This window comes from Anoplopoma fimbria, chromosome 13, assembly GCF_027596085.1.
Source record: "Anoplopoma fimbria isolate UVic2021 breed Golden Eagle Sablefish chromosome 13, Afim_UVic_2022, whole genome shotgun sequence".
Classification (NCBI taxonomy): Eukaryota; Metazoa; Chordata; class Actinopteri; order Perciformes; family Anoplopomatidae; genus Anoplopoma; species Anoplopoma fimbria.
Window position 1 is genome coordinate 19,645,286 of NC_072461.1, and position 27,241 is coordinate 19,672,526.

The following is a 27,241-nucleotide window of genomic DNA, read 5'->3' on the forward strand; positions in this document are numbered from 1 at the left end:
ACACACACACACACACACACACACACACACACAAACACACACACACACACACACAGAGATCAGTATATATATATAACCTGCTCAGTAATTAGCTTTTACAAAGTAACCTTTCGCCTTAATGTCATCCTGTATGACAAATGAAGTAGCAGCAGCAGCATGAAGAGTGGTCATTACTGTACGTCGAGGCAGCTACTGGAAGAAGAGACACCGCCCGACTCACTGATCTGGGTTCTGTCCAACCAATGGCATTTTTAGACCGTCTTAATCCTGACTCTTTTTACGTGCCAATGGTAGAAAGATGGCCCCTTATGGCAAAATTATAACATTCTTTATCCTTGACTGAAATTATTTTCCTGCAGGCAGAAGATGGATGATTTTTTGTATTGATCGCAGTGAAACATGACGACTAGTCTATTACTTTTAAAGATAATAATTAAAATGAATGCATAAGTGTGATAGAAACTGTTCATAAAAAAACCTTTAACCAGACCTCATGCCATTGACTGCTCAGTCAAATGCTACAATCTCCATTGATCTACAGTATTTTAGTGTATATGCCATTGAATGAGGTACTGCAAGCAAATGGAATTGCTTGCACGGACATTGAGACAATTTGTTTCATCACATGTACGTGTACGTGCGCTAGTATGAAAGATGGATTGTAATTGGTGACTAGGATTAACTTTAAAAAAACGCTTACTGTTGAGTGTATTAGGGGTCAGAGATAATAATTTATCCTCACCTACTACTCCCAGTGGACATGACCATGAGAAACAGCTTCATCATTAAAGAGGAGTTTCAAAAAAGAACTGATAAGGATATTAACTTTAGACACTGGATGCCTCCCCTTTTTCACTGTTCCAAGGGAGGATGGTTTAGTGGTGCTGATAGTGCCTGTGTGTCCTTCCCGCTACATACTGATTCATTTAGACTGTTTTGGTCTAAGCCTCAAAGTGACAGGCCAGTCTCTCCTCGCCCTCCCTGAGATCTCTCCATTCACACCTGCAGAGATGCCCAATGAAAACATGAGCCGGGGAGGCCACACCATCCCATGTTATGATACCCGTACCAGTATCCTCTCCGTCTGTTCTGATAACTTAATGCTTACTCGTCAGCTGACCCATAGACAACTCAGGGAGATATAAAGTTGCACACACACATTCATTATTTCGTCCAATTTAGTGCCATACTTAAGTGGATCTTGAAAGTTGGTGTATTTTCTTGTTAGCATGTCTCCATCAAATGATCTCTCTGTCAACATATAGTGTTTTGATCAAGGGGTAGGTCTGCAAGAATTGAAATGTTTGTTTGTATTAAAAAACGTGTAGATCCTTGCCTGAAAGAAAAGTTTGATCCACTTTACTGAGGGTTGTCAAAAGGGATTCTGGGTAATGTCGGAAATTACTAATTTACGTAGGAGTGGATGAATCAGGTTGAGGAAGTTCATGTTAAAGGAATAAAAGTAGGTATAAGAGTAAAAAAAAAACATATACATCACATGAAGAACTTAACATCACTTGCCTTTGCTGCTGCTGTATTGTAGGCCTAATTTCAATTCAAAGTTTCCAGTGAAAAAACAAAGAACACATAACCTGAAGTGTCCAAACTATTCCTGTAAAGAACTGTTTGGGAAGTTTTGCTTGAATAAAGGTCCAATAAACAAAATCTCTTATTGAATATATAAACCCTTTAAGCTTAGCTTAAAAAGCCACCAGAAAGTTACTGTGTATTTGTATGATTGTATCTTGGTGTGTATCTTACGTGGCGTTAATGCCTAGTATGGCAGTTAAGAGAATTCCACATGCTCGTCACTTGGTACAGTAGAGCTCGGTGTCCAAACCATGTATTCATTACTTTATGGTCTGTCTAGGAGGACTCTCGTAAAAGCACTGTCTAGTGTTCCTCACTGGACTTTTGCCCTCCACGGCGTACAGTGCAGTCCTCTACCTCTCCATGATGAGAGAGGAGCCTGGTGAATGAGTACAAGCAGGCTGCATCGTAGCACTCCCATCTATTTCTATCTCTCTGCGGTCTGGCTGCTGCTCGGGCTGACCCACAGCCTTTTTTTCTAATTTGGTGATGAGCTGTAAAGTGACCTGCCTGCCCCCACGGCCGGGTGGCTGGAGCGAGAGTGGGAATCCAGGGATTTCCTTACCACGTAGGCTCTTGGGTTGGATGGGTGATACGGTATACACACCCCAAACCTGTCACCCCGACCTCTCCTCCTGATCCTCCTCGTCCTCGGACCCCACAGAGAGTCCAAGGCTCTAGCTCTCAAGTGCACCCTGGCATTGTCCCGCACACCCTCGCTGCCACTGGGTAAATTGAGATGCCAGGAATAATTAATGATGATGTAGGTCATGGTATCGGTCCAGGCAGGGCAGCAGACACTTTCTCCCACCTCCTGCTGAGAGGTTACTGTCCTGCCATCTCCATTTGCACTAATTGGTTTAAACTCACCGCTACTCTACAAACTGAGACTCACCCTTTTCATGTGTGTCATTATGTGCTTATGTATTTCATCTGGCTCATTAGTTAATTAGATACACTTGTAATCATCCTCCACTCAAAATCCAAGACAATATATGTGTCATTTAGTATAATTTGAGTATGTCTAGGAGGTGAGAATGTAATTTAAGCAGGTTCACAGTACATTTAAATGGATGCCTTGCAGCCAAACAAATATTATGACTGGGATGTTTCACTGATAACTAATAACATTTACGTGCCCTAATCAATCCAGCTTTATGTGAGGTATTTCTTTATTTTTCATCTACCCTCCCAGCTTTCTGAAGTTATATGAGTGCCCTCCTTATTTTTTTCGGGATGCTTTTTTGTTGCTTGGAGATTATTTAGGTTCCCAACCCAATGTACTCAAAATGCGGCTCACCTTCTCCCACTGAGCTACCTGTACTCCTTATTGTTTCATTTCAGAGTGCAGGGGGACTGGCTGACTCTAATCCATGGCCACAGAAGAGGTTTAAAACACTCTGGTTTCATCTAATCTTCCAGCTCAGACCTAGCAGAGCTTGAAACCCGCTTTCTCCATGATAGGAATGGACAAATAAAGGTCTCTCCCAGCACTCCCATGAAAGGGGTCTGTGTGCTCTGTGGATTAGTGCCCTGTGTTTTCTCTGTCTCTCTTTCTCCATTAGACTGAATAGGATGAAAAAATAAAGACTCCCCTGTTCTTGCAGTATTGTAAGGCTTTGAGAGGTGTATAGTTATCTCTCTCAGTTCTGGTGTTTTTTTTAGGTCATCAGACTGTTCAGAATCCGCTTTTAGAAGTAGCAGGAATATTAAAGAGCGCATATCTGAGGAGTTAGTATTCTAAACGTTTCTATGAGTCTGAATTATCCAATTCTTCTCTTCTCCTCAAAAGAAAACAGACATGTTAGGTGACAATCTAACAACAGTCACCATAATCTGATTGAATTATATATTAGAGTGATGTTCTGCTCTTTTTATTATTTACTTTTTTTTGTTGTTGTTAATCTATTCAATGTTTTATTCAATGTTACCCTTGAATCACTTCTACATAATAGTAGAAATTGAAGAACACAACACACTGTGCAGAGAGAGAGAGAGAGAGAGAGAGAGAGAGAGAGAAATAGAGACTGGTGCGTCTTTCTATACAGGCACGTCCACGGGCAGCTCATCGCTTCTAAACAGAGGTCCTTCAAGTCCGGCGCATGTTTTGTATCCTCTCCTCTCAAAGCTTCTGACAACTGCCCAAAACACCGGTGTGTCACAGAAAATGGTATTTTGTGAAGTTTTGTTGAAGCTTGTTTTTACTGTACTGTCACAACTTTACCCAGCGATAACATCTGCCATGTGAGAACAAGGTGTATGTGTTGTTTGAAGGTGTTGTCGTTGGGAGTGGCTAGCCTGCTGCTAACGTTAAGTGCATATAGATATGAGTTGTATTCTTACCTTTTCTGCTTTCAGAGCAGCATTTTAGTTTATTCCCTAGCTTCAGAATAATAACGTTAAACAGTGAACAAGAGCAATTCATCAATGCCAATACAATGCCACTTTAAAGTGTTTAATGCTTGAATTAAAATTGTGTAACTATCTCACATGTTAAACCTTTAATCATCTTCCTGCAGAATACACAGAGAGGGCTGCACGTCAGTATATTATCATACAAGTTTAGCTGCTTGTGGATAAAGTCCAATCAGATATGATGTCTCTCACCATTATTAAAACCAGTGATATATATATATATATATATATATATATATATATATATATATATATATATATATATATATATACAGTACCAGTCAAAAGTTTGGACACACCTTCTCATTCAATGGTTTTTCTTTATTTTTTATTTTTTCCACATTGTAGATTAATATTGAAGACATCCAATCTATGAAGGAACACATATGGAATTATGTGGTAAACAAACAAATGCTCAACAAACCAGAATATGTTTTATATTTTAGATTCTTCAAAGTAGTTGAATGAGAAGGTGTGTCCAAACTTTTGACTGGTACTGTATGTGTTTACAATTACTAAAGCAACATAAACTGCTTATTTTTATTCAGGTTTAGTTTAATTTTAATGTGACTGTTCATAGATGAGCTCATGGAATGTCTTGGAACTAGCTGTTATCCTCAATTATTTTTGGAAGAAAGTCAGTGTGGGAGAACTCAGAGTAGATACAAAACAAACTAATGGCTTTGTTAACATTAGATAAAGTATTACAATGAAGCATAAAAAACATTTAGGCTATTTTCTCTTGAACTTCTGCACTCATGTACATGAAGAAGGCTGGCACACTTATCCTACGATTGTACGTCTGTGTAAGTGTAGTGTTTAGTTATAAATATTTTCTATTATGGTTTATATTCCTTTTTTATTATCGATCATATTCAAAAAGCCAATTTAAATGATCACACAGCCTCCTATATCCAGCTTCCAGTATCTCCCATGATGATGCGCAAATGCCAAACTACTAGTAATATTTTCTGTGCAGCTTTGTTCAGTTAAGGGAACTTTTTAAATGTGGTTAGAGAGTTCTGTCTGAACACCGGAAACCAAACGGAGCCTGTTTACTATGTACAAATAGTAAGCACTCTGTCAAACATGTCACCATCCACTACTTAGTCTTGATGCAGTCACTCATCACATCCCTGAAGATGACTAACGGTTGTAACACCGGGGGATGTGCTGCTTGACAAAGTGTAACATCTAGTTGTTCGCCGTGTTGTTTGTCCCCTGTTGCCTGAAGTCTTTTTGAGATTATGACACAATAAACATTTACTTGTGATCATATTTTAGCTGTATGGACAACAAAATCCCTCTAGATCGGAAGTCCATCACACCTCTATAACGTGTGGAGATGTATAATGATGACACTTGAGCTGTCAACTCTCTTGTGTCTCTTTATCTTCTAGTTTCCAGGTAAATGACCTCATGGAGGAAATGGCTGATAATGCAAACAGATAAGGCTCCCGGTACCTGTTGACCACAGTCAGGACCTCCTAAAACTGGACCCTCTGACACTGTGCTCCATCAGTGCCTGCCTCAATGACAACCACAAGGCATTGAGCTCTTATCTGCAGTGGCCCCTGCTTAGCATTCACGCCATTCACGCGAACAATGCCACCTCTTCCCACTCAGTGGATCTGTGACTGACAGTGGGTGTTGGTGCACTTGTGTCTGACTTCAACCCTCAATGTGACGCTGGGCTGTTTATCCAGTCGAGATAACCCCACCAAGACACAATAATGGGCGTGTGTCTTCCTCGCCACTTCCCATGTTGTTTGTCTAACTGGACTTTTTATAATGGACCTGGCTCTCCATTTGGCACGTTTGTTTCCTCCTCAGAAGGAAGGGTTAGGGCAGAAAGGCTGACTGATGATCATAGAGCCAGCTTGCCACCCACTGAACAGCCAGCGAGGTGGAAGTGGCCCCTTTGGCGAGAAGTTGAAAATCAGGGAAACTGCAGATAAGGCCATTGCTTGTGATATAGAATGACTAATAGCTGAGGTATGATGTAGCAGCAATGGAAGGATTTGAGGTTTCTTTTTTTTTGTTAAAGCTCGTTGGCAAAGATTTTACAGAAAATAAATACTATTGGTGTAAAAGCTTGTTAAGCTGGCTTTTTCATTGGAAGGTCTATCTAGAAAGCAGCTTTTGAGTTATGTGTAATCTACTTCAGTTTTCATCATGCAGCTCAGATCTCATATTTGATGAGGCTGATATCAGCCACTGATCTTGGGATCCCATGCCTCCATAATGGCCCCTGTGAAGCAGGGGCATTATAAAGCTTCTATCATAAACCCCTGTGATCAGTATATCCCTCCCTCCCTGCTCTTATTTATGAATGGCAGAATTTGACAAGGGGGCAGCTTAGGTGGGTAGCTGCCGATCACATGATACCAGCACTAAAGAGCCAAGCGAGGAATGTGGACAGGACTCCCCCCTCACCTCTAGTCCCAAAAAACTTTGATGCCCCATATCATAACGAATACCCTCTCTATCCACCTCCCTCCCCAAGCCCTCATATGTCCAGCAATGTCGAGGAGTGGAACGGGTGCTGCAGTCGGGGCGTGGGGTGGAGGGGTGGAGGGGGGGGCATAGATAGTGGCTGCGTTTGATCTGAAGGTCGCCAGCCCCTTGCTGGTGTTGAGAGATCCTTGGCGGACGAAGCTGGCTCTTATTTAATAACATGAAGGGGAAGCGGACCTTTCTCTCATAATTAGGCCTAATTACCCAGTAGGTGTGGACAGACGGCCCAAGAAGAGACAAACTGCCTTTATCCACGGACTTAGAGTCAGATTACCCCGGAGCTGTCTTATCTGTTACAGGGCCAGCAGGAGCCTCAATCCTCCTCTCCTGCCTCTTCCCACTGGCTCCCGTATCCAGCTCAGGTATATTAATCAGTCACTCTGATTTATTATGCCCCTGTCCAAGACACACAAGTTTAATTATGCCTCGCTAGTTACTGAGATTTTTCCTGTGGACATGTTTAATAAGACAGTTCACTGACCTATTGGGTATTTTTTTTTAATCTATTGCTCAATCGCTTTATGAAAGCTTCTTAGGTTCATTAAAACTGCTGCGTGGAGAGCATTTTGGAGACCTAAATACAACAAGTTACTTTTCCTTGAGGATCTATGACCAGAGGATCACATCTACCCCAACTACTTACGGCCGCTACTCCAGCAAGTATCCCTTGCATTCACAAGAGATGTCTTTTAAGCTTCACAAGTGACCTGCTTGATTGTTGGCTAGCCCGCCCCTCTCTGTTAGCTAGGAACAATTTAAGGGTCCTTGCAGATAGATTAGAGTGACATCCTGCCACCTTCTTGTTTGTTTACACTATCTGTCTCCCCCTTCCTGAGCTGCCTGAATGTTTGTATTTGGGTTTGTGGGTGACTCACTTGCAGCCACCACAGCAGACCCATTGTTGTGGGCAACTCAGATTCACTGGAAATGCTGACGCCTGGAAAACAGAAGGAACAAGCCCCGAGGAAGTAGAGGCAGGGGAAAGTGGCCATTTTAATCCTCTTTTTAGAAACAGTTTTTGGTTATATAGTCTCCGAGTAACACAGCCCCCCAACTGTTGTGTGTGATTGACAGTGAGCTGTGATTGCTATTGGAAAGTATTCCAGCCACTGGTCTTGGGACAATGAAGCTAAGACAGTTCCAGGCTGCTGTGTCTGTGACTCACAGCTTCATGCAGGCCTGCTGCAAGAGGACAAGGGACGCTTAATCCACCTGTTATCAGAGTGAGCCTCTCCTTGTCACACACTCTCGCAGTCACAGGACTCTGGCACAGGAATGCAGTATTACCCATCCATTCACAGCTTAACTGATGGACCCCTCACAAAAACACTGTTGACGTTTTTTGCCATTTTTTTCATACCACACAATAACAACTTTGGACAGTTGTGGGCTGAAGGGTTTCCTGCTGATTTAGTTCAGAGATATGAGTGATACCTAATGGTCAATATCTTGTGCAAACAGCCATATGCTTTGAAACCACTCCAAAAAAAAAAAAAAAAAAAAAAAAAAAAAAAAAAAAAAAGACTGTTTCTTGATCATTTCACATATTTGGATGGTCACAAGTGCTTTCTTTTGTAAAGTAAGCATGCAGTGTGTCTCCTATAGTGGTAAACTGACAGTTAAGCTGATGGGATCTCTGTGTCCTTGTGAGTTCATCAGACTGTAGCGTTCTGTCCTTAATTAGGCAGGCTGGTCAGGGGTCCCTGTCTCTCCGCTTCACAGATTCACATGGACAATTTAACCACTAACCTCCTGAAATGAGTTGCTCCTGAATGCCTCAGGCTCCAGTTTCAGCGGCTACTGATTGCAGGGAGCAAGGGTTATGATAAGTAAAAGTGGAGGAGGGGGTAAGTGTGTGTGTGTGTGTGTGTGTGTGTGTGTGTGTGTGTGTGTGTGTGTGTGTGTGTGTGTGTGTGTGTGTGTGTGTGTGTGTGTGTGTGTGTGTGTGTGTGTGTGTGTGTGTGTGTGTGTGTGTGTGTGTGTGTGTGTGTGGTAGGGTTGTGCTCATTAACTCAGATGGCCTAAAACATTAAGTTACCCATATTGTGCTAGAACAGTTTTTGGGGAATCTGTATCTGTCAGACAGTTAGCTTGGCATTAACACTGAAAACAGAGCTGTTTCTGGGTGTGGAGCAGAGACTTCCTGTAGACTGCTAGTTGCCCGGCAACATCACAGTGATGACAAGACTCAAGTCTCGCAAGTTGTTGTTTTTTGCACAGATTAATTAAGATATCTATAGTTTGTTAGTTGGTGAGATTTACTGGTAGGGGTATTTTTTTTGACAGAGCCAGGTTAGCCGTTTCTCCCTGTTTACAGCCTTAATGCTATATCTATTTAAGCTAAGATAATCATCTTCTGGCTCCAGCTTCCTACTGAAGACTGTCTCTCAGTCCCCTCATCTTACTCAAGAGGTCAAATAAGAGTATTTTACTAAATGTCAAAGTATATCTTAAAGGTAAAGCCAGCTTCAACGTATTATTGTAAAACTTTCAGAAACTTTTAGCATCGTGGTTACTCTTTAAAAAATTTGAGTAATAAAAATTTGTTATTCAGGATTTGATCTCTTGTAGAGTTTTCAACCATGTAATTGCAGGTAACAAGGTAGATAAGTTATTTAATTGTGGGGAGGGAGGAGTTTCAGGCGTAGAAGCCAGTGAAACCTAAAAGACTGTTTTTTTACCATTTTAATTGGTAGGTTAATTGTTTAGTTTGTATTTCAGTTGATGTTTGTTTTAAGAAGTAATTGTCTGTCCATTGTTTCCCTTAACGGTAAGAAAGTGGGATGAGTCATCTTGATATAGAAATAGTCTCATTTAAATAAACTGACTATGCTGCAGAATATAAGCAGAATTTGGAAGGAGAGATGAATATCAGCTATCTAAAGCCAATCACTAAGTCACTCACATTTGATTGTACTGCAATTTAATGTTGACGCATCATTTCCTTGCACCATACCTGCGGTCGGTTGGGTTTCCTCAACAGCCCAGCCTACAAACGACATAAAAGCCTGAGCTGGTACTTCTGCCTCTGGGACAACGGCTGTTGATCACAAGAGGAGGGAGAAGCCTGAATCTCCGTGTGTTTACTGTAATTTAGCTGTCAGGGGTTGTGATTTATGACGTATTGAGTAAGAGAGGTGTTATCAGGTAGGCGAGAAGGAGGAAGAAGGAGAGAGAGCCACAGGGTTCGTAGCTACTAACAATAGAGCAAATACAGACAGTGCATTAAACACAACTGTCTGCTCTGTGTGCGAGAACGGCTTCAAGGCAAAAATAGAGCTACTTTCTGTCAAATCTCTTTTCTCAGGAATTGTGCGAAAACAAAATGAGATGACTACGTTTCTGATACCTTTTTAGATTTACCTTTCCTCTTATTGTATCCCTCTGAAAGAGCCAATTTAACCTGATTTTAATAGAACATTTAGTCATTTCTGCTGCAAAGGCAGAGTGCTGTTGAAGTCGTCGTTATTTTCCACAGAAAACTCATCTCTCAGCTCACTTTTCTTTTTGTCTGTTTCGGTGGGTGTCATGACACAGGTTCGTGGCCTCCTGGCTCCCATACACTGATTGCATGACCCAGAGATGTCTCGTCCTGCTCCGTCCCCCATATACACCCTGAGGGGGGCTGGCGGGCCCCTCAACACCCTCCATTTTAGCTGCCATGGAGGGGACACTCCCCTCCTATTTTCTGGGTGAGTCATTTATCTCAACATTCATATTCTGGCTCTTCACCTTCCTCAAACAGTTAAGTTGGTTTGTTTATCTAAAGTATATAAGTAGATAACAAGCCAGCTAATCACAATTCAATTCAGATTTTAAAACAGGCACAGATTTTGGACGTTTAAGAGCAGCTATTAAAGCCTCACACACCAAAAGTTTCAATGTTTTTTCGATATTTGTAAGTTTGAACAAGAGCAAAAATTGCCGTTTTTGGTATTTTCTGTTGAAGTGTAGTTGATAGCTGAGCAATGTTAAGTCATATTTTGTGTGTATATATATATATATATATGTGTATATATATATATATATATATATATATATATATGTGTATATATATACACATATGTATATATATATATATATGTATATATATATATATATATATATATATATATATATATATATATATATGTATATATATATATATATATGTGTATATATATATATATATATATATATATGTATATATATATATATATATATATATATATATATATATATATATATATGTGTATATATATATATATATATATATATATATATATGTATATATATATACAAAATATAACAAAATATATATATATAATACAAACAACCTACTACACAGTATTCTGTTTGGTTTTCCAGGTCAGGGAAGGGTGCCATCCATATGTGGAACCTGAACACCAGGAGAGCGGAGAAGATTGTAGAAGGTCATTCTGGTAGCTCGGTCGTCTGGGTCAGCACACTGCAGGAGACACAGACCCTCATCAGGTGAGGACGGAGCTCTTTCTGATAAGATGTCTTACTCATCCCTCTCTTACTCTCTCTGTCAGAGCATTTGTAAATGTGAGATATTAATTATACTTTAGATTATGTTAACTTCAGATTTTGATCGTTTTCTTTACCCAGCTTTGAACCTGTGGTGATGAAATGATTCGATTGTAAGCATTTAGTTTCTCACAGATTGAGATGAAAAATGGTTTTAAATATGCAAAGAACTGTTTTCGTTCTTTTCCATTGGTGGAGCAGTCAGGGACGGGACATGCAGGTCTGTCTTTGGGATCTGAGCGAAGGCCGTAGTGAGGCGATAGTCTCTGTGTGGACCGGCAGTGTTGGATTCTGTCAGTGCTCCGTGCTGGAGACGGGCCCTGGGACGCGTCTGCTGGCCTTCGCTGGACAACAGACGGAAGAGGTCAGAAACTCAAAATTCTCTGTAGGTTTGGATGTGAATGTGTCTGAGTGTCTGTGTGTTTTATCCCATTTACAAATTGAAAACCAATCCATTTGTACCCTTCTTCTCACCTAGTGCATGCTGGGATATGCTCTAGCCCTGTGCAAGCTTGAAAACGATAATTGCAAAAAGTTTTCAAGAGTTTGCCAAAGCTACAGGATGTTAGTATTTCCTGTGGGACAGACAGTATGACATGGATACATTCTATATAATCATCTTCCGTAACCTGCTTATCCAGTTAAGGGTCGCGGGGGTGCTGGAGCCGATCTCAGCTGTCAATGGGCGAAGGGGCAGGGTACACCCTGGACAGGTCGCCAGCCTATCACAGGGCCATTCTATATCATAATATGTATAAATTACTTTTTATGCTTTTAAAGTTTGTTTATACTTAAATATTTAAGTCGGGGTTTCCAATTTAGTCTGGGGAAAATAACCAGATAGTCTCCAGATCAAAGTTTTCAATGGCACATATGTTCTACGTTCAGCGGAAACATCCTTGATTTTATTGGCAGCACGTGGGAGGTGGGATAGTTAATTGGTTACTGTCTGATGAGAATAAAAAATGCCAACCTGTATGAACCTGACCAGACTTGCTCTTGCCAGTTCGCTGAGTTGACTTTAAGTGTTCACACATATTTGTGGCTTTTACTACTGTTAAGTAGAGACTGTTAGTTAGAGGAAAAAACGGAAGTTCCAAAGCAAAAGCTGTTCTCTTATATTTTCCTATTACCTCCCTGCAAGTGTTCTGATCCATAAATATGGAATGGCATACATTCAATCAGGTGGCCAACTTAAAACTTTTAGCCAATCGTCTATTAATGTGAAGCAAGTCAATGTGATGTGAGCATGCGGTCTGCAGCCAGGACTTGCAGACAGCAATCTAAACAGCAATATTAACAAACCCTGGTTCGTTTTGTCTGTGGCTAGTAACATGCCCTTCAGTGAATCAGTTTGTCTAAAGCACCTAATATCTCTTTGAGGGTGAAAAAAAAACCAAGTAAGTTGTGCCCTTTAGGAGGAAAATGGTACTTTCTATGATGAAATAGTCAAAGTGGCTGTTTTTAATCAGCCACTGGTGGATTCCTTAGGATGAAAAGATTGTGCACTGGACTGAAATCTCAGTAGCATGTCGTAGTTAACGCCAAACACCCACGCGCCTGAAGGGGTTTTGTGTGGATTGAGGCAGGATGGGGAGAGGGCAGCGATTCAGCCATCTTTTATTGCCTCTAGATTCATGTTACTTGCTCCGCTGTGGAGGAGCCACACTTGAAAGGGACAGAGCAGTCACCTGATCCAGCCAAACGTGCCTCTGCTAACCCCAGTCCAGCAGGCCAGGCATCAGGGCGCCTGTGACTCCCAGCACCTCAATAATGCTATTGTCCCAACAGACACAGACAGACAGAAACACACACACACACACATCCATAGAAGTTAGACTAAAACAGGCTGCAGCCATTTTCGTCATTTGGTCTCCCCGCCCCATTCCACAGACATAACTGACCACGACAGATGCTTATCATGGATCCGCAAATGAAACACCCACAATAACCGATACACTCAAGAAACAATACGTATGCACTTGCAACAAAACCATGCACAATGGTGTGATTTAGTGCCATGTGCAAAATGCAGGTGGGTCAATATTTAGATTTCCAACAAAGAAAACCGAATAAGAGTTTCCTATTTCAGGTGGTTTCACTGTTTACTGCTCACAGCAAGATTCCTTTCCATCAGATTGCTGCCAGGGCAGGAACATTAATTAATAGTGTGGGTGTTTTATTTATGGGCAATGGGATGCCACACAAGAACAGTGAACACCTGAGGCACAGAGAAGTCCTTAAAGGCCCTCTTTGTCAGGCACGCATAGGTAAACACACAGGACAGATGTGGCCTAGCGCTAAAATACAGATCGCTCGCTTAAAGGGCTGTTTAATCTGAGGCCTAATGAGGATGAATATGTGGATCATCAGCACGGAGGAAGTCGAAGGAATGAGTTTGGGTCGTGATGTGGCTACACACATACAAAGGCACACACTTTATCACTGGCTTCATTAGGCTGTGTATTTTATCAGAATCAGTGCCAATGTGTGCAGGAAAACACCATTCATGTCACGGGGTCGGGCTTTAGCAGGATTTATTATAGACAGTGAGGCGGCGCTCTGCTCTGATGGATGGTACTGTACTGCTCGTTGGAGGCACTCTGATCCGCGGAAGTCCTGAAGCACAATGACGGATGCAGATTGCTGCTTTGTTATTTGAATTCAGAAGACAAACAAATCAAGACTTGGCAGACAGCTTGTAGATTAATATATTTATACAGTACCAGTCAAAAGTTTGGACACACCTTCTCATTCAATGGTTTTTCTTTATTTTATTTTTTTTACATTGCAGATTAATATTGAAGACATCCAAACTATGAAGGAACACATATGGAATGATGTGGTAAACAAACAAATGCTCAACAAACCAGAATTAGTTTTATATTTTAGATTCTTCAAAGTAGTTGAATGAGAAGGTGTGTCCAAACTTTTGACTGGTACTGTATATGAATGTACAACGGCAATTTGTGTGTGTAACTGTAACAGGGTCTCAATAAGAAAACCTTAGAACTAAAAAAATAAAAACGGATAAATTAAAACATAAACACATTAAGATATTTTGGACAAAATGAGTTTGTTTTAGCCTAAAAACGAAACCATCAGAGATTAATAGCATGATGCAAGTTACCTAAATTGAGGTTGCCAAACAGTATAGCATGTTCATGAGCTAGCTTTTTCTAACCCCACACCGCTAGTTTTTGTTTTTTAATTTTCAAACTTGTAGTCTTCTGCACTTACCTCAAGTAACATCATTTAAAGCAATTTATAAGACCTAACAGATCTCTCTGGAGTCACATAACTCTTTAAAGGACCTCTATACGAAATTCAGAACATTAATGTAGCAACTCTGTTAGCTCTGTGTCTAAGTACTTTACAGCTTCACAGAACTAGCATGGATGTAGAATGGTGAGGTGAACATGTCAGCTATCTCTAGAGCGATTGAAGTTGTAATCATCTTGTGTTCTCTGCAGATCAAGATTATTGAGCTACCCAGCAAGACCCCAGTCTGCACCCTGGTACCAGACGCTAAGCTGGGGATGGTCATGTGTATCAAATTGTGGCAGGTAAGCAACAGTTATTCAAATATCATTTCATAAGAAGTTCTTGCAGTGTTTTTAACTTGACGCCAAAAAAGTAGTATTGTTCCTCTATAACTAAATCTCAAGTTTAACTAGTTCAGCTTGGTAGCCATTAGCAATAACGGTAGATTCTCTAACACTTTAAACAAGGAAGAAAGAAAATTAACTTTTTCTATACATACCTGCTTTACTCTGATTGGCCAGCAGCCCATAACGAGACACAATAACAGAAAAGTCAACAAAAAGGCACATGAGAGACGTGGCCTATGATTTACAGCCCAACAACTTGTCCTGGGCCTTTTTTTTTTTTTTTTTTTTTTTCAAGCGTTTCTTCTCAGCTGGCACCGAGTCCCAACACTGTAATTAGAGCGCTTGGAAGGGCCGTGGGTTCACAGCCATATATCAGCCTGCAGCTGCACATCCAATCTGATCCGAGCAAAAAGAGGTTTGCTTTCTGTTTTGTAAATGCTGTCGAAAAAGTTTTATTTTCCAGCCATTAAGGAACCCTGTAATTATTTTCATGGCTAATTATTAACTCTTCGGGTTTGGGGCTTTGGGGGATGGAGTCGGGTTTTAGATTCATGCAAGACTGTGGATGTTTTGAATACATTGTATGGGCTGTACAGTTTACAGGCAAAAGAAATCAAAACACAGCTTATCGTTTTGAAGCTAGAGAGAGTTTAATTGCTGGCACTTGCACATTCAGTCCTGTATTCAATACAAATTAGAGATATTTTAGTATGTTAACTACAAAAGTCATAAAGATGACATTTTGTTCCTGGAATTATTATGGAGACACATCAACAAGTCTTGCATGCTGACATTGTGTTTTTCTTTTCCCCTTTGATTTCACTGTTACACCCACCTTTCATCATCTGATTTATGAACCAATGCTGGTTCAGTGTTGAGTGCCAGGAAACATAATGATCAATTATATCATTATAAATTATATAATATCATTATAATACAGCACAGGCAGCCGTCTGACTTCAAAGCCGAAGGGCCCAGGTGATTCTAAATCATCCCAGTATGATTCCTTTCAAGGCTGAGGCATGTTCATCAGTTACACTGACTGAGCGACTCGAGAGGTCCAAGCAGTGGGAAGAGACTGAAAACCCAGTCTGTGTGTGTGTGTGTGTGTGTGTGTGTGTGTGTGTGTGTGTGTGTGTGTGTGTGTGTGTGTGTGTGTGTGTGTGTGTGTGTGTGTGTGTGTGTGTGTGTGTGTGTGTGTGTGTCTGTGTCTGTGTGTGTAAAACGTCTTTAACACACACACATTCTGGAAACTCTACCCACACATTTGGTCTGCCAGTCATAAGAAAAATGCTAACTTTTCTCTCACATCAAATGCTCATACGCTACCCACTGTTTCCTGAACCTCACACAGCAGGAGGCAACAGCTGAAACCGTCATCCTCACTCTCCACCCCGTCTCTCTCCATCACACACACACACACACACACACACACACACACATCAAGATGAAGCCACTGGCAATTACCTCTTCTCTCTGTCTTCCCTCTCACCATCCCTCCCTATTTTCTTCCCACCGTTGAGACGAGAAGTGATTATCCTCCATTATTTCCAGGACGGACTCACCAACAGATTTATTGTCGGCCTTTAATCCCTCTTTGCTGGAGTATATGGAAAAAGATTAAATGCAGTGTTAAACTGCATTTTCTCCTCAGATCAGCTTCCCTTTTTGCAAAAATCCCATCGAGCCCTAAGTTCATGTCTAAAAGGTGACAGAGAAAACTATCAGATTTCTCTGGATCGGATTGGATGTGAAGGTCTGAACAATACGGCGGCGGTTATTGAGGTAGAAAGTACCTCCACATGTGGGTCTGCATTGTGCGGGGCTCTGGCCAGGGGGACAGTATTGATGTATGATGTGCAAGGCTTTTAATGTGAACAGAGGCTGGCGGGGAGAAGGAAATGTTCCTATACAGATATCCATCACTCTCAGCTCATCACCTTGCTGCCTCGTGGCTATGACATCATGGTGGACGGGGACTAAAACCGGAGGAAACGATTGGTTCCTTATGTCGAAGCAGTGCCTGCCTCAGGCCTGTGGCGGCCACATCAGCAAACAAGCTGTTGTTCTCTGGGTTGTTCAAGACTTGCATAATAGGGAAATCACACACAAGTGTTTATGGAACATACAATACATTCAGGATACCGCCCACATACTTCTCTAATTACATTTAGATTTAATTTATTTATGTCTTTTCATTGTTTTAGTTTATTTGGCATGGACAGTGCTCATTGATTTACATTAATCAGCTGTTGTTTCTGGCCATATGTTAAACATCCATCCTAGAAAGGGAATAAAATGACACATCCTTTTAAAATGAATATATACAATATGATATATATATATACAAATAATAGCACAACACATATCCACTAATGAATAATGCTTCAGTGCAGCACATGGTAGTTAGCAAGCTATTTTAGAGACTAGGATTTGACCAGGGTGTATTTGTGGATGCCTTTACTGTTATTTTATTGTCATTTTTGGCATAACAGGCTGTATATGACAATTAATCCAGTATTAGAGTACTTATACTAAAGGTTGATGACTTGATTCAGTTAAGAAAAAAAGGTTGGCATGAAATACCATTTTGACAGGAGGATTAAACCAATAAACAAATTGTACTTTTATAGCTGCTTTTTCACAATTTTCAGTAATCATGTAACCTGAAATATAGTTGCACCTATATTTAAAATAACACCTTATATTGTCGTTGTGTGGTTATATTATGTCGATTACTTTTTTAGAATCATATCTGCTCACAGGCCTGATATACACTACATTGCTATGGTGAAACATTTCAAAAATGATCACTTTTTAAGAAAAGAAATTCACAAAATTAAGATTTCGTTTCAGTTTAATCACTGGTGTCTCTCTTGTAGTGATGGGATAAGTGCTTTCTCTTTTTGCTTTAGATGGCAGGTCATGAATAATCTAATTAAGATGTTGCAATCAAATTCAGTTCAGCTCAAAGGCTTCTAATGATGACGATTGTGGAAGCATATAGGGCATTACGTTAGTCTATTGATTGATTTTCTCAGAGTGAATGTGGGATTTAATCAATGGGTAACTATTTTGATAATCCTTTGATCCTTGAAGCCATTTTCCAAAGATAGAATCCTAAATGTCACCTGTTCCATCTTCTCAATTTTGTTTTATGTGACTCTAAATTGAATATCTTTGAATTATGGAATTATTAATCCAAAAATAATCTGCAAATTAACCGATAATGAAAATAATCCTTTGTTTCAGTTTTAAAAGAAAACATGAGTACGGAGTTGAATTCTGTGTGTGCAGAGCTGCACACTCAGAGGAACTAACACGGATTTAGACCTCATAGTTCAGCAATCATAGTTATTTATTGTTCTTATTTGTTAGAGCTTTTGTTTTAGTGCCTCCATAGGTTTCATGTGTATTTTATGTTGCCTCAGCAGCAAGGGGATTTTAAACCTCTCCACCAATAAGATTGTTGTAGAAGCAGACAGAAGGGAGGAAATTAGAAAAACGTAATGGTTCAAAAGACGTTGTTATCTTGACTCTTCTTGAAGCCATGTTGATCATCTAACTGGACCATAGCGGTCTGAACCAATTGCTTGAGTGACCATGAGACTACCACATATCTAGAAATAGGGCTCTCGGCCTGCAGGCTTAAAATGGTTGCATTTAAGAAAATATCTAACTGTTCAAAATACATTTTAACGTACATTACGTACACAGCTGCATAACATTTGAATGCACTTCATAAATACAGAAAATGGAATAGGATCACATGACTATTAACAAGTTGAAGACCAACTAGTTTCCATTCCAGAGACGACCCAGTGTTGTTTCTCTCCTGCCTCTTCGACCGGCTTCCATCCATCTGTCTTTCCAGCTGTTCTGTGGTGATGAATCTCCTCCCAGAGCCCCAGCCCCACTCCAGCAGAGAGCCCTCTTGTAGAAAGGCCTGTGGAGGATATAATGAATTAGGTGTCTACCCAGGGTTCCCCGACCTCCGACCCATGACATCATCAATCAAGGAGGTCCTACACTTAAGTGAAACGGTGGGCCCCAAGCCTGGAACGCTTAGCCCGAGCCCTGCCGGCAAGCAGGGGCCACTGATTTTCACTTGTTTTTATTTGTTTTCATAATCCCTTAGTGTTCGTCCCCGCTGATGTGTTTGGAAGGAATACACGACTCTGTCTATAATTTGTTTAAAGCTGGAAGAAGAGAAATATAGAGCGTTAAGTGAGAAGAGGACTTGAAGATGGATGAAAAAATGGCAGGCATGGCCCCCTCGCACATATGGAAAACATTTATTTTCCTCCTCGCTTCTGCAGGGCACAGTGCTTTTGCTGGGGGCCTGATGGTATTTTAAAGCAAAGGCATGAATCAGGACAAAGTATATGTCCGTGCTGAGCTTTCATAAGTCTTCTGTAATGTATTCCGTCGTTCCACTGGCCACGGTCTTTTAAGCTTTGAAAAGTTGAATTGTTTGGATAACACTCCAGCCATACATGGATGCTTGGTACTTCCACCACCGTCTCCATGTACTGTATGTGATCGGAAGAATTTTGAGAATTCGTTAATACGGGAAAGACTTTTGAGCTCCCCAGTTGTCCCTCCCTCCCTCCTTCTATTTATCCTTTCCTCCTTCCTTCAGTCCTTCCTTTCTTCCCTGCAACAATGCAAAGATATATGGAGCCCCCAGTTTTTATCAGTTAACCTTTATGTTCTCCTTCACAGAGGTGATTTACAATCTGTTGCTTCCAACAGTTGGAAGACACCACTTCATTATTATTTTTGAATTTTGTACTGCTTACTTTTCTCTTTTATATATACATACAACTACTGTACATTTTATGTTGGGTTAAGGTTGCTTTCTATACATTTATTGGGGGAAATATTGTTTAGGTTTTACATCTGATGCTTGTTTGTTCACCTGGTTTTATTTCATTTCATGTGATTTGAAAGATTAACTCTGATGACTTCACCAGAAGCAAGACTATTGTGGGTTTATTTTAGTATGTGAGCAAGCCGAATGTGTTTAGAGTTGAAACTAGTTAGTTATTTAGATGATTAATCAATCAGTCGATCAGCAGAAAAATAATTAAATTTAACTCATCATTGAAGTAATCTATGAAGCTAAATTGCCAACATTTCCCTGGCACTCTGTTTTCTATGATTGTAAATAGATTTTTGGGACACAAGGAGCAATCTGCGAAATTTTTATATTTGAAAAAATATCTCTTTAATAATCAATTATTTAAATAATTGTTAGTTGAAGCTCTAAATCTGTACCTCAGTATTTCATTTATTTATGTATGTTATCTGTTAAAATAAACAAATTTGAATTGAATAGGATATAAACCATTATTATGGTATGTGTATAAAAAAGTATACTTAGTCAAAAAAAAAGCTTAAAATAGACCAAAACAATATGTGTGTAATGTATATATGTAATTTTTTTTATGAATACAAAATAAACTACAAATGTATTTGTCATTTTAGTGTAGTGTAGTGATTTGATAATAAAAAATAAAAAAAACACTCCACTAAACGATGGCTAATACATTTAAGTTTAAAATAATTTTGCAAAGTTTCAAGCAGGTTTTTGCAGTCTGCTACTGCAGTATATGTATCGGTGACGGCAGAGAGTCCTTCGGCTCAGTAATATAGATGAGGAGCAAAGTGAGGAGTGGTGTAATGGAGTGTTGGAAAGAGAGAGCAGCAGCCTGACGAATGGAGCCCACAGCGTCTATCTGAGTGTCAACAGGAGCTTCCAAAAATGATAACCTCTGCTCCGCTCAGCTTCCAGCACCACGCAGCGGTTTCTGTGGCTTTTTTTTTTTTTTTTTTTTTTTTTTTTTTTTTTTTTTTTACACAGCTCTCATCTCACATCTTACCTCACATTACTCTTGGTGTTCTCTCTTCCCATCTCACTTCCAGCCAGACTCGGGTCACGGACCACTCCTGGTGGCTGGATACGAGGACGGTTCCCTGTTGCTGTGGGACGTAACCCAGAGGTCCATGCTGAGCCAAGCCAAAGCCCACCCTGAGCCCATCATGTGCCTGACCTTTGACCCCAAGTGTCTGAGGGGCGTATCTGGCTCATCTGACAAGAAACTCTCCGCCTGGATGCTGGACAGACAGAACAACCTGCAGGTCAGCAGAGGACAGGCTCAGAGAGAATAGTAGTGTTGTCTGGTCTAGTGTCCTGTCATATGAACTACTATACCTCTTCATCCACACCACCCCTCATGATTTCAAACTGGTATTTAACACTATTTACGATGACAGGTGTCAATACACTGAAAGGTTGAATGAGCATTCCTATGGAAGCCCAGATTTCAGTGGATATTCTTTAAAAATGCTCCACGTTGAACCCATCATGCATTCATTTTAGCTTATCTATTTCAACTGTTTATCCATTACTTTTAGCTGAGTATTTTAACCATTTATCAATTACTGTTGTGTAACAATTTTAACCATCTATCAATGAGTTCAATCTTTTACCGGTTATTCATTACTTTCAGATCGCATGTAGTGTTTAGGCCTTACAGCTGACTAAATGTGTTGATTACATTTTTTTAATTGAATCAGAATACCTTTTATCAAATTAGGTGTAGTTACTGTTTTATTTTAGTGTGTCGGTGTCCTGGTCGGGTAACCATTATAATGTTCATTCAGCCTCCTGAAGGGTCCCTGGTTAAGGTCCTGAGCAGCTACCTGATAACTAATTGTTGCCCAAGAGCGTCTGCTAAATGCCACCAAATATTATAAAAAGGTAATGATGGAGATGGGAGAGGAGAAGAGGTGCCTTTCTCTAGGCTCTGTTGGAAAACACCAGGGGCCAAAGAGGAAGAGGCTCAGTAGGGCTCCGGGGGCCATAAATCAGCTGCTGGTTACACAGCGTTGGCAGGGCCAGGGGCCAAGGGCCGAGCTTGGGGCTGTCACTCCAGACTCAAACCACCCACAAACATACACACTGACACAATCAGACATTAGGCGTGGTTATGAATAGTTTTGGATAACAAACTCATTCTAAAACAAAATTCTCACACACACATTGATACAATGTACAAGGAAGCCCATGCCAGAGCATCCTCTGCCACACCAAAAGGGACACATCAGCTTTGTACCATAATTCATTTTACATAACAGCCAGCGCTTCAGAGACTTTAATGCCTCATTTGAAGCTCTATTTTCTCTTGATTTCATGAGCAAAAGGGAATGCACCCATTTTGCAGCCAACCTCCATGAATCAGAGCAGAGGGGAACATGAGGCACACATAGTACACTCCTGCACAGTGAAGGGGTATTATTCTTTCCAAGGCTTTTTACAAATGAATGCTTGAATTAGAAATATTTGCAAAGCCCCGTTTTTTTCCCCCCCGTAAATATGCGTTTAGAAAAACACTACGAAGGATTTGATTCAATATACCAAAACAGGAGGATAGAATTTATTTGGTTTATTTTGCTCAAGCAACAAAATATTGATTCAACATGTAATCCAGGATGAGGATGACAGGAAAAAAGCACAAGGAGAGGGAAAAGATCCAACAGGGGCTTTTAAATTATCCTGAAGTGCAGCTCAGTGTGACGTCCAGACAGCTATCCTCAGTTCTTCCCACAAAAGTATTTTTGTGTGGCAGCAGTAAGGGGGCGGGAGGACCTGCCGGGTGGCGCACCCGGGCCCTGGGTCCTGACGGACGACCCGTGAGAGGTAATAAAAATATCAAAACCTCGGAGGCCCCTTAACCAAACAAAAAACACATCTGCAGTAAAGGGAACAGTAGTTCACAGTGGGAGGCTGCAATAAAGGCTGAGGAGGCTATAAGTGCCAAAGCATCCCACTTCCCACAAATTACCTCTGTGATACCGTTTAATATAGTGGAACTGGCCGGCCAGGAAGATAGATGCTTTTTCGGGAAATGGAGGAGAAACTGAATGTGACACAACACAGTGCCATTATGATTTAGTGAAGCTGAGGGGATGTGAAGTGAGCTTATCAAGCCCAGATAAAGACAAACAGCCTTAGGAATGGAGGTTAATGGGTTACACATGGCTCCCAGAGGCCTTTATCTCCTATTTGACCTGGCTAGCCTTCTATCTTTTCATAGTAATAAGGCATCATCTTTAGCCTTTTTTTTCTCCTCTCCTTTATAGCACAGATTTTGGGGAATGTGTCAGGGTGAGATTATTAGGGGCGTGGGTGTTTAGGGTTTACAAGCTGTTAAGCCAGATGGACATATAGTTAGGCGGCCACTCAAATGTATTGACAAGTGTAGTGACGTGTACCTTCAGAGGTTGTGGACAGGAGAAAGAGAAAGAAAGAAGGTATAGACAAAGGAAGATTAGAGGTGTAGATCAAGCATGGTGACAGAAAGCTATTTCGGACACTGATGACAGTTCTCTACAGGTGGAACTACTGCCCTTCATCTTCACTACAATGTAAAATATCCCCTACATACCCCCGCAGCAGGCACTTACATGCTGTCTTTTCTTAATTCTTGAAATCGTCAGCCCCTCCGGATATCACCTGACTTTCAGGTCCAACCTCAGTCTGATATTGAATTGATGAACGTATGAGCTACTGTCATGGGAATCTGGCTTAAATTCAGCACCCTCCTCCTCTTTTTTTCTTTTTTTTTCTGAATTGGACTACTAGCCTGTTTGACACATCCATCTCCTGTCAGCCAGCACCAAGCTCTGACAGGCAAGGTGACAAAAGCCTGTAATCTCCCCGCTGCCGAGTGTGATTCAGGGACGGGGTGTGTCAGAAATACCTGCGAAAGGCCTCCCAGCCGCTAGGCTCGAGTGAGCGAGCGATGATGGGACGTTTCAGTAGATGAGTGTGAACGCCAAGATCCGTGCCAAGACTGAGGAGGAAAGACGGGGGCGAAAAGTGGAACAAGGCTTGAGTGAGATGTGCCAAGTGGACGCCTCTTTTGAAAGTCTGCTCTGTCGATGAGATGCTACAAAAGAGGATGCCGAACTATGAGTTTGTGTTGGATCTGTAGTAGGCCACGAGAAGTCTAGTGGGCCCAGCTGCTGAGCAGAGCTGGTAGCCTCCTGACAGCTGAGAAAGCTGGCGTTAAGACAGTAAGGTGTGTAAGTGTGTGTGTGTGTGTGTGTGTGTGTGTGTGTGTGTGTGTGTGTGTGTGTGTGTGTGTGTGTGTGTGTGTGTGTGTGTGTGTGTGTGTGTGTGTGTGTGTGTGTGTGTGTGTGTGTGTGTGTGTGTGTGTGTGTGTGTGTGTGTGTGTGTGTGTGCTGTAACACAGGCCAGGAAGGAGTGTTCAAACAAATAAAATGATGAAGCCCAATGACAGATCGCGTCTATGATGAGATAGTAAGGAAGGAAGGGGAAGAAAAATGGGGTGTCAAATAAAATAAGCCAAGACTCCCAGGTTACAGCCAATATATTTCATTAGAGATTTAGTCACGGTTAATGGCAGCGACTTCAGGCAGCAGCGTTTTCTTGGTATTCATTCAGCAACGGTGTGGCCCGACAGCAAGAACAACAATGTCGCTGCTGGAGAACACGGACTTAACATGACAGCACAATTTAGACTCCCTTTTAAAGAACAAAGAATAGTTATCCCAACATTGAAATGTAACGTATTCATGGTCTGCAGCTAATTGTCATTTCTATAATCCATTAATCTTTTGGTTGTTTTCTTAATTTTTCGATTAGTCTATGAAATCATCGTGTTTTACTAGAGCTCAGGGTTATGTTTGCTTGGTTTGTCTCGCCGATAGTATGAAATAGGAAATAGGCTTCTTTGATTTCTTGCCAAGAGTTTGTTGATGTTGCTGCCACGCTCATGTCTGATTGATAAATATGAACAGTTAGCTTAGCTTAACACAACGACTGGACACGGGGAACAGGAAGCCTGGCTGTATCAAGAAATATCAAACTATTACTTAAGAAAAATACTAAAAATCTTAATCAGTTATTAAAATAGTTTTCTGTCAGTCAACCAACCCAATTGACTTCTTGTAATTATTTTTGCTGCAGTGTTAATCAGAACATGTGCAGCTGCTGTGTATGAACAAAACTAATACTGCTGTCAGGAAGCAACTAAAATAGTTTTTTTTATTATTTTGTGATTAATTGATAAATGAATCTATAAAATATCAGAAATAGTAAAAATAAATGTAGATTACAATTTTCATGGTGATGTTTTCAAATGTACTTTTTGTCCCACTAACAATCCAACATATATTCTATTTACAATGATTTAAAGCAGTATAAAGCAGCAGAACCAGCACATTATCCGATAAATGACGATTAATAAATTCCCCGAAAATTGTTGATTACTTTCCTGTTGATCAACTAATTAATTAATGATATGAAATCTGTGTAAGCACCGATCACTTGCAGCTTATGAACCAACATAGCTGCACATGAGCGCCACTCATTTTAAATTATAGCTCAGGACAATTTTTTTTCTCACCGTTTTTAATTTGGACTTTCTCAGACTGTAGAAAGTAAAAAACAATTCAATTAAGCCAGCCAGCCCTGCTGAATGACCATCGCTACATCATTAGCCATTTTCTGCTCTCGATTGACCCTTTAATGAAACAAATGCCTTTTCCTGACACAAACTATGGGAAGCAAAACAAACAAAAACAGACACTTAAACCCATCATTATCAGGCCTCTAATGCAAACCAGATGAGGGAGCGGTTGGGGCATACCAACTTCTGGAGGTAAAAACAAAGCTCCAAACAACCTTTCACCCTCCGGGTTTCTTTGCATCAGTGTATCTGGCTTGTTTTGTCTAACCAGGCATGCTCACTTTCGCACCAGTGGTACCAGCGATGATGGTTTGCTAAACAAAAAAAAAAAAAAAAAAAAAAAAAAGAAATCCCATCACTGCCTGTTCTGAACTTTCTCTCTCTGTTTTGATCAATGACATTCCTCCCTGCTCTCTCTCTCTCTCTCCCTTGCATTCCACTTTATCCACTTGGGCTATGAGTACCTGGCTTATATCTTCCACATGCAGCCTGTGGATGGTTCCTGCCCGGAACAGGAGCATGCAGATAAATTCTCCACCGTCTCCTCCCATCTAAGGCCATTAGTCTCCCTAGACGCAGCTTATGAAGTCAATTATACGCTGTCCAGTTTGATTTCAGCTCCCATATCCAGATGTTTGTGTCCCATCTACAGGTCCAGCAGAGACCCGTAGTCTGCAGGAAGAGCACGTTCGCTCCCCAGGAATGCCCACCTCAGCAGGCCCTTTAGATAGTGATCTTTGCCGTCATTCATTATAATATGTCAGAATGTTGCCCCTTTTAGAGAGATTGATACAGTCCTAAGACACTGTAGATCACAGGGAGAGGGAGCTGTGACTAATCTTTAGCAGGCAGACGTTACAACAGTGTATTTATCGGGTCTCTTCTCCCGCTGACCAGACCTTTCAGTGTGAATGTAATTCATCAGAGGCGCTTAAAGCAACAAGGCATCTGCAAACAAGCATTTCAGCGAGAGGGTCTCTCTCTCTCTCTCTCTCTTTTTCTTGCAAACTGTGACAAAGGTAACTCAAGCCCCGCTTCCAGAATAGGCCCCCCTAACTCCAAACCAAACAGTGGGACGCAGAGAGATCTGCTCGCGGCCCTCGTGCCGTAATGTTTTATGGCCGATGATTGAGTCCCAGGAGTCTCCAGCCAGGTTCAACAAGACATCCAGCCTCACACTTGGACCTCAGTCATCAGATCAGCTGATAGTCTCTCCCTGTCGGTGTTTGTGTTGGCCTCAGTTTCCTAGACGGCAGTGATTAATCGACTTACTGACCTAATTATTATTTTTGTCTCCTTATTTGCAGGAACAATATATTAATTTGGTTTAAGGTTTCACTGACAATTACCGCAAAGAAACCGCTACTTGGCATCCTTGGTGTTTGCTAAGTGTTTGTAATACATGTGTTTCCGCGTGCGTGTTTAATACATGGTTCTAGACCTGCTAAGATCCTTTTCCTCCTTGTCGTTTTTATAGCTCCAGGACCATGTGACGCTGGTCAACCCTGGGGTTTCCCAGCTGTGTGTCAGGGGGGACGGTAAACTTCTGGCATCAGCGGGCTGGGACCATCGGGTGCGGATATTCGGGTGGAAGAAGCTGCGACCGCTGGCAGTGCTTCAATACCACACTGACATGGTGCTAAGCGTGGCCTTCTCTGACCACCAGGATCCCAGACAAAGACTGCTGGCTGCTGGATCCAAGGACCATCGGATCAGCCTGTGGTCAATATACAACGAGGGAGCGGACACTGGCTGAGCACAGGAGCTCTGGGAGGACATATGGACTTCTAATCAATACTTTCTACTGATGTTGGTACGGCCCCAAATGGTGTCAGTGTCAGTTTGATAACTGGACAAATGGACTGTTAATACATTTGTAAGCAATGCCCATAAATAACAATGGCTAATTCTTTGTTTTGTCATGAATCATGTCATTACATGGGGATTCCACCGTCTGACTGGACACCTACACTGCCCCTGGAGAGTTGTTTACATTCCTAGGATCCAGCAACCCGGTGAAAAATACAGTAATGATAAAAAAGAAACTAACTAAAGAGGGTGGTTACTGACATTTTT

At 41.1% G+C, this 27,241-nt stretch overlaps 1 protein-coding gene across 1 annotated transcript; it reads left to right on the plus strand.

Annotated features, from left to right (window-relative positions):
- Positions 1 to 3,650: 3,650 nt before the first annotated feature.
- On the plus strand, positions 3,651 to 27,241 carry gnb1l (guanine nucleotide binding protein (G protein), beta polypeptide 1-like). The gene is made up of 7 exons (XM_054611501.1): positions 3,651 to 3,760; positions 10,060 to 10,214; positions 10,870 to 10,995; positions 11,254 to 11,416; positions 14,526 to 14,618; positions 20,592 to 20,807; positions 26,643 to 27,241. The coding sequence occupies exons 2-7, from the start codon at positions 10,105 to 10,107 to the stop codon at positions 26,919 to 26,921; spliced, it is 987 nt and encodes a 328-aa protein (XP_054467476.1). The 5' UTR covers positions 3,651 to 3,760; positions 10,060 to 10,104; the 3' UTR covers positions 26,922 to 27,241.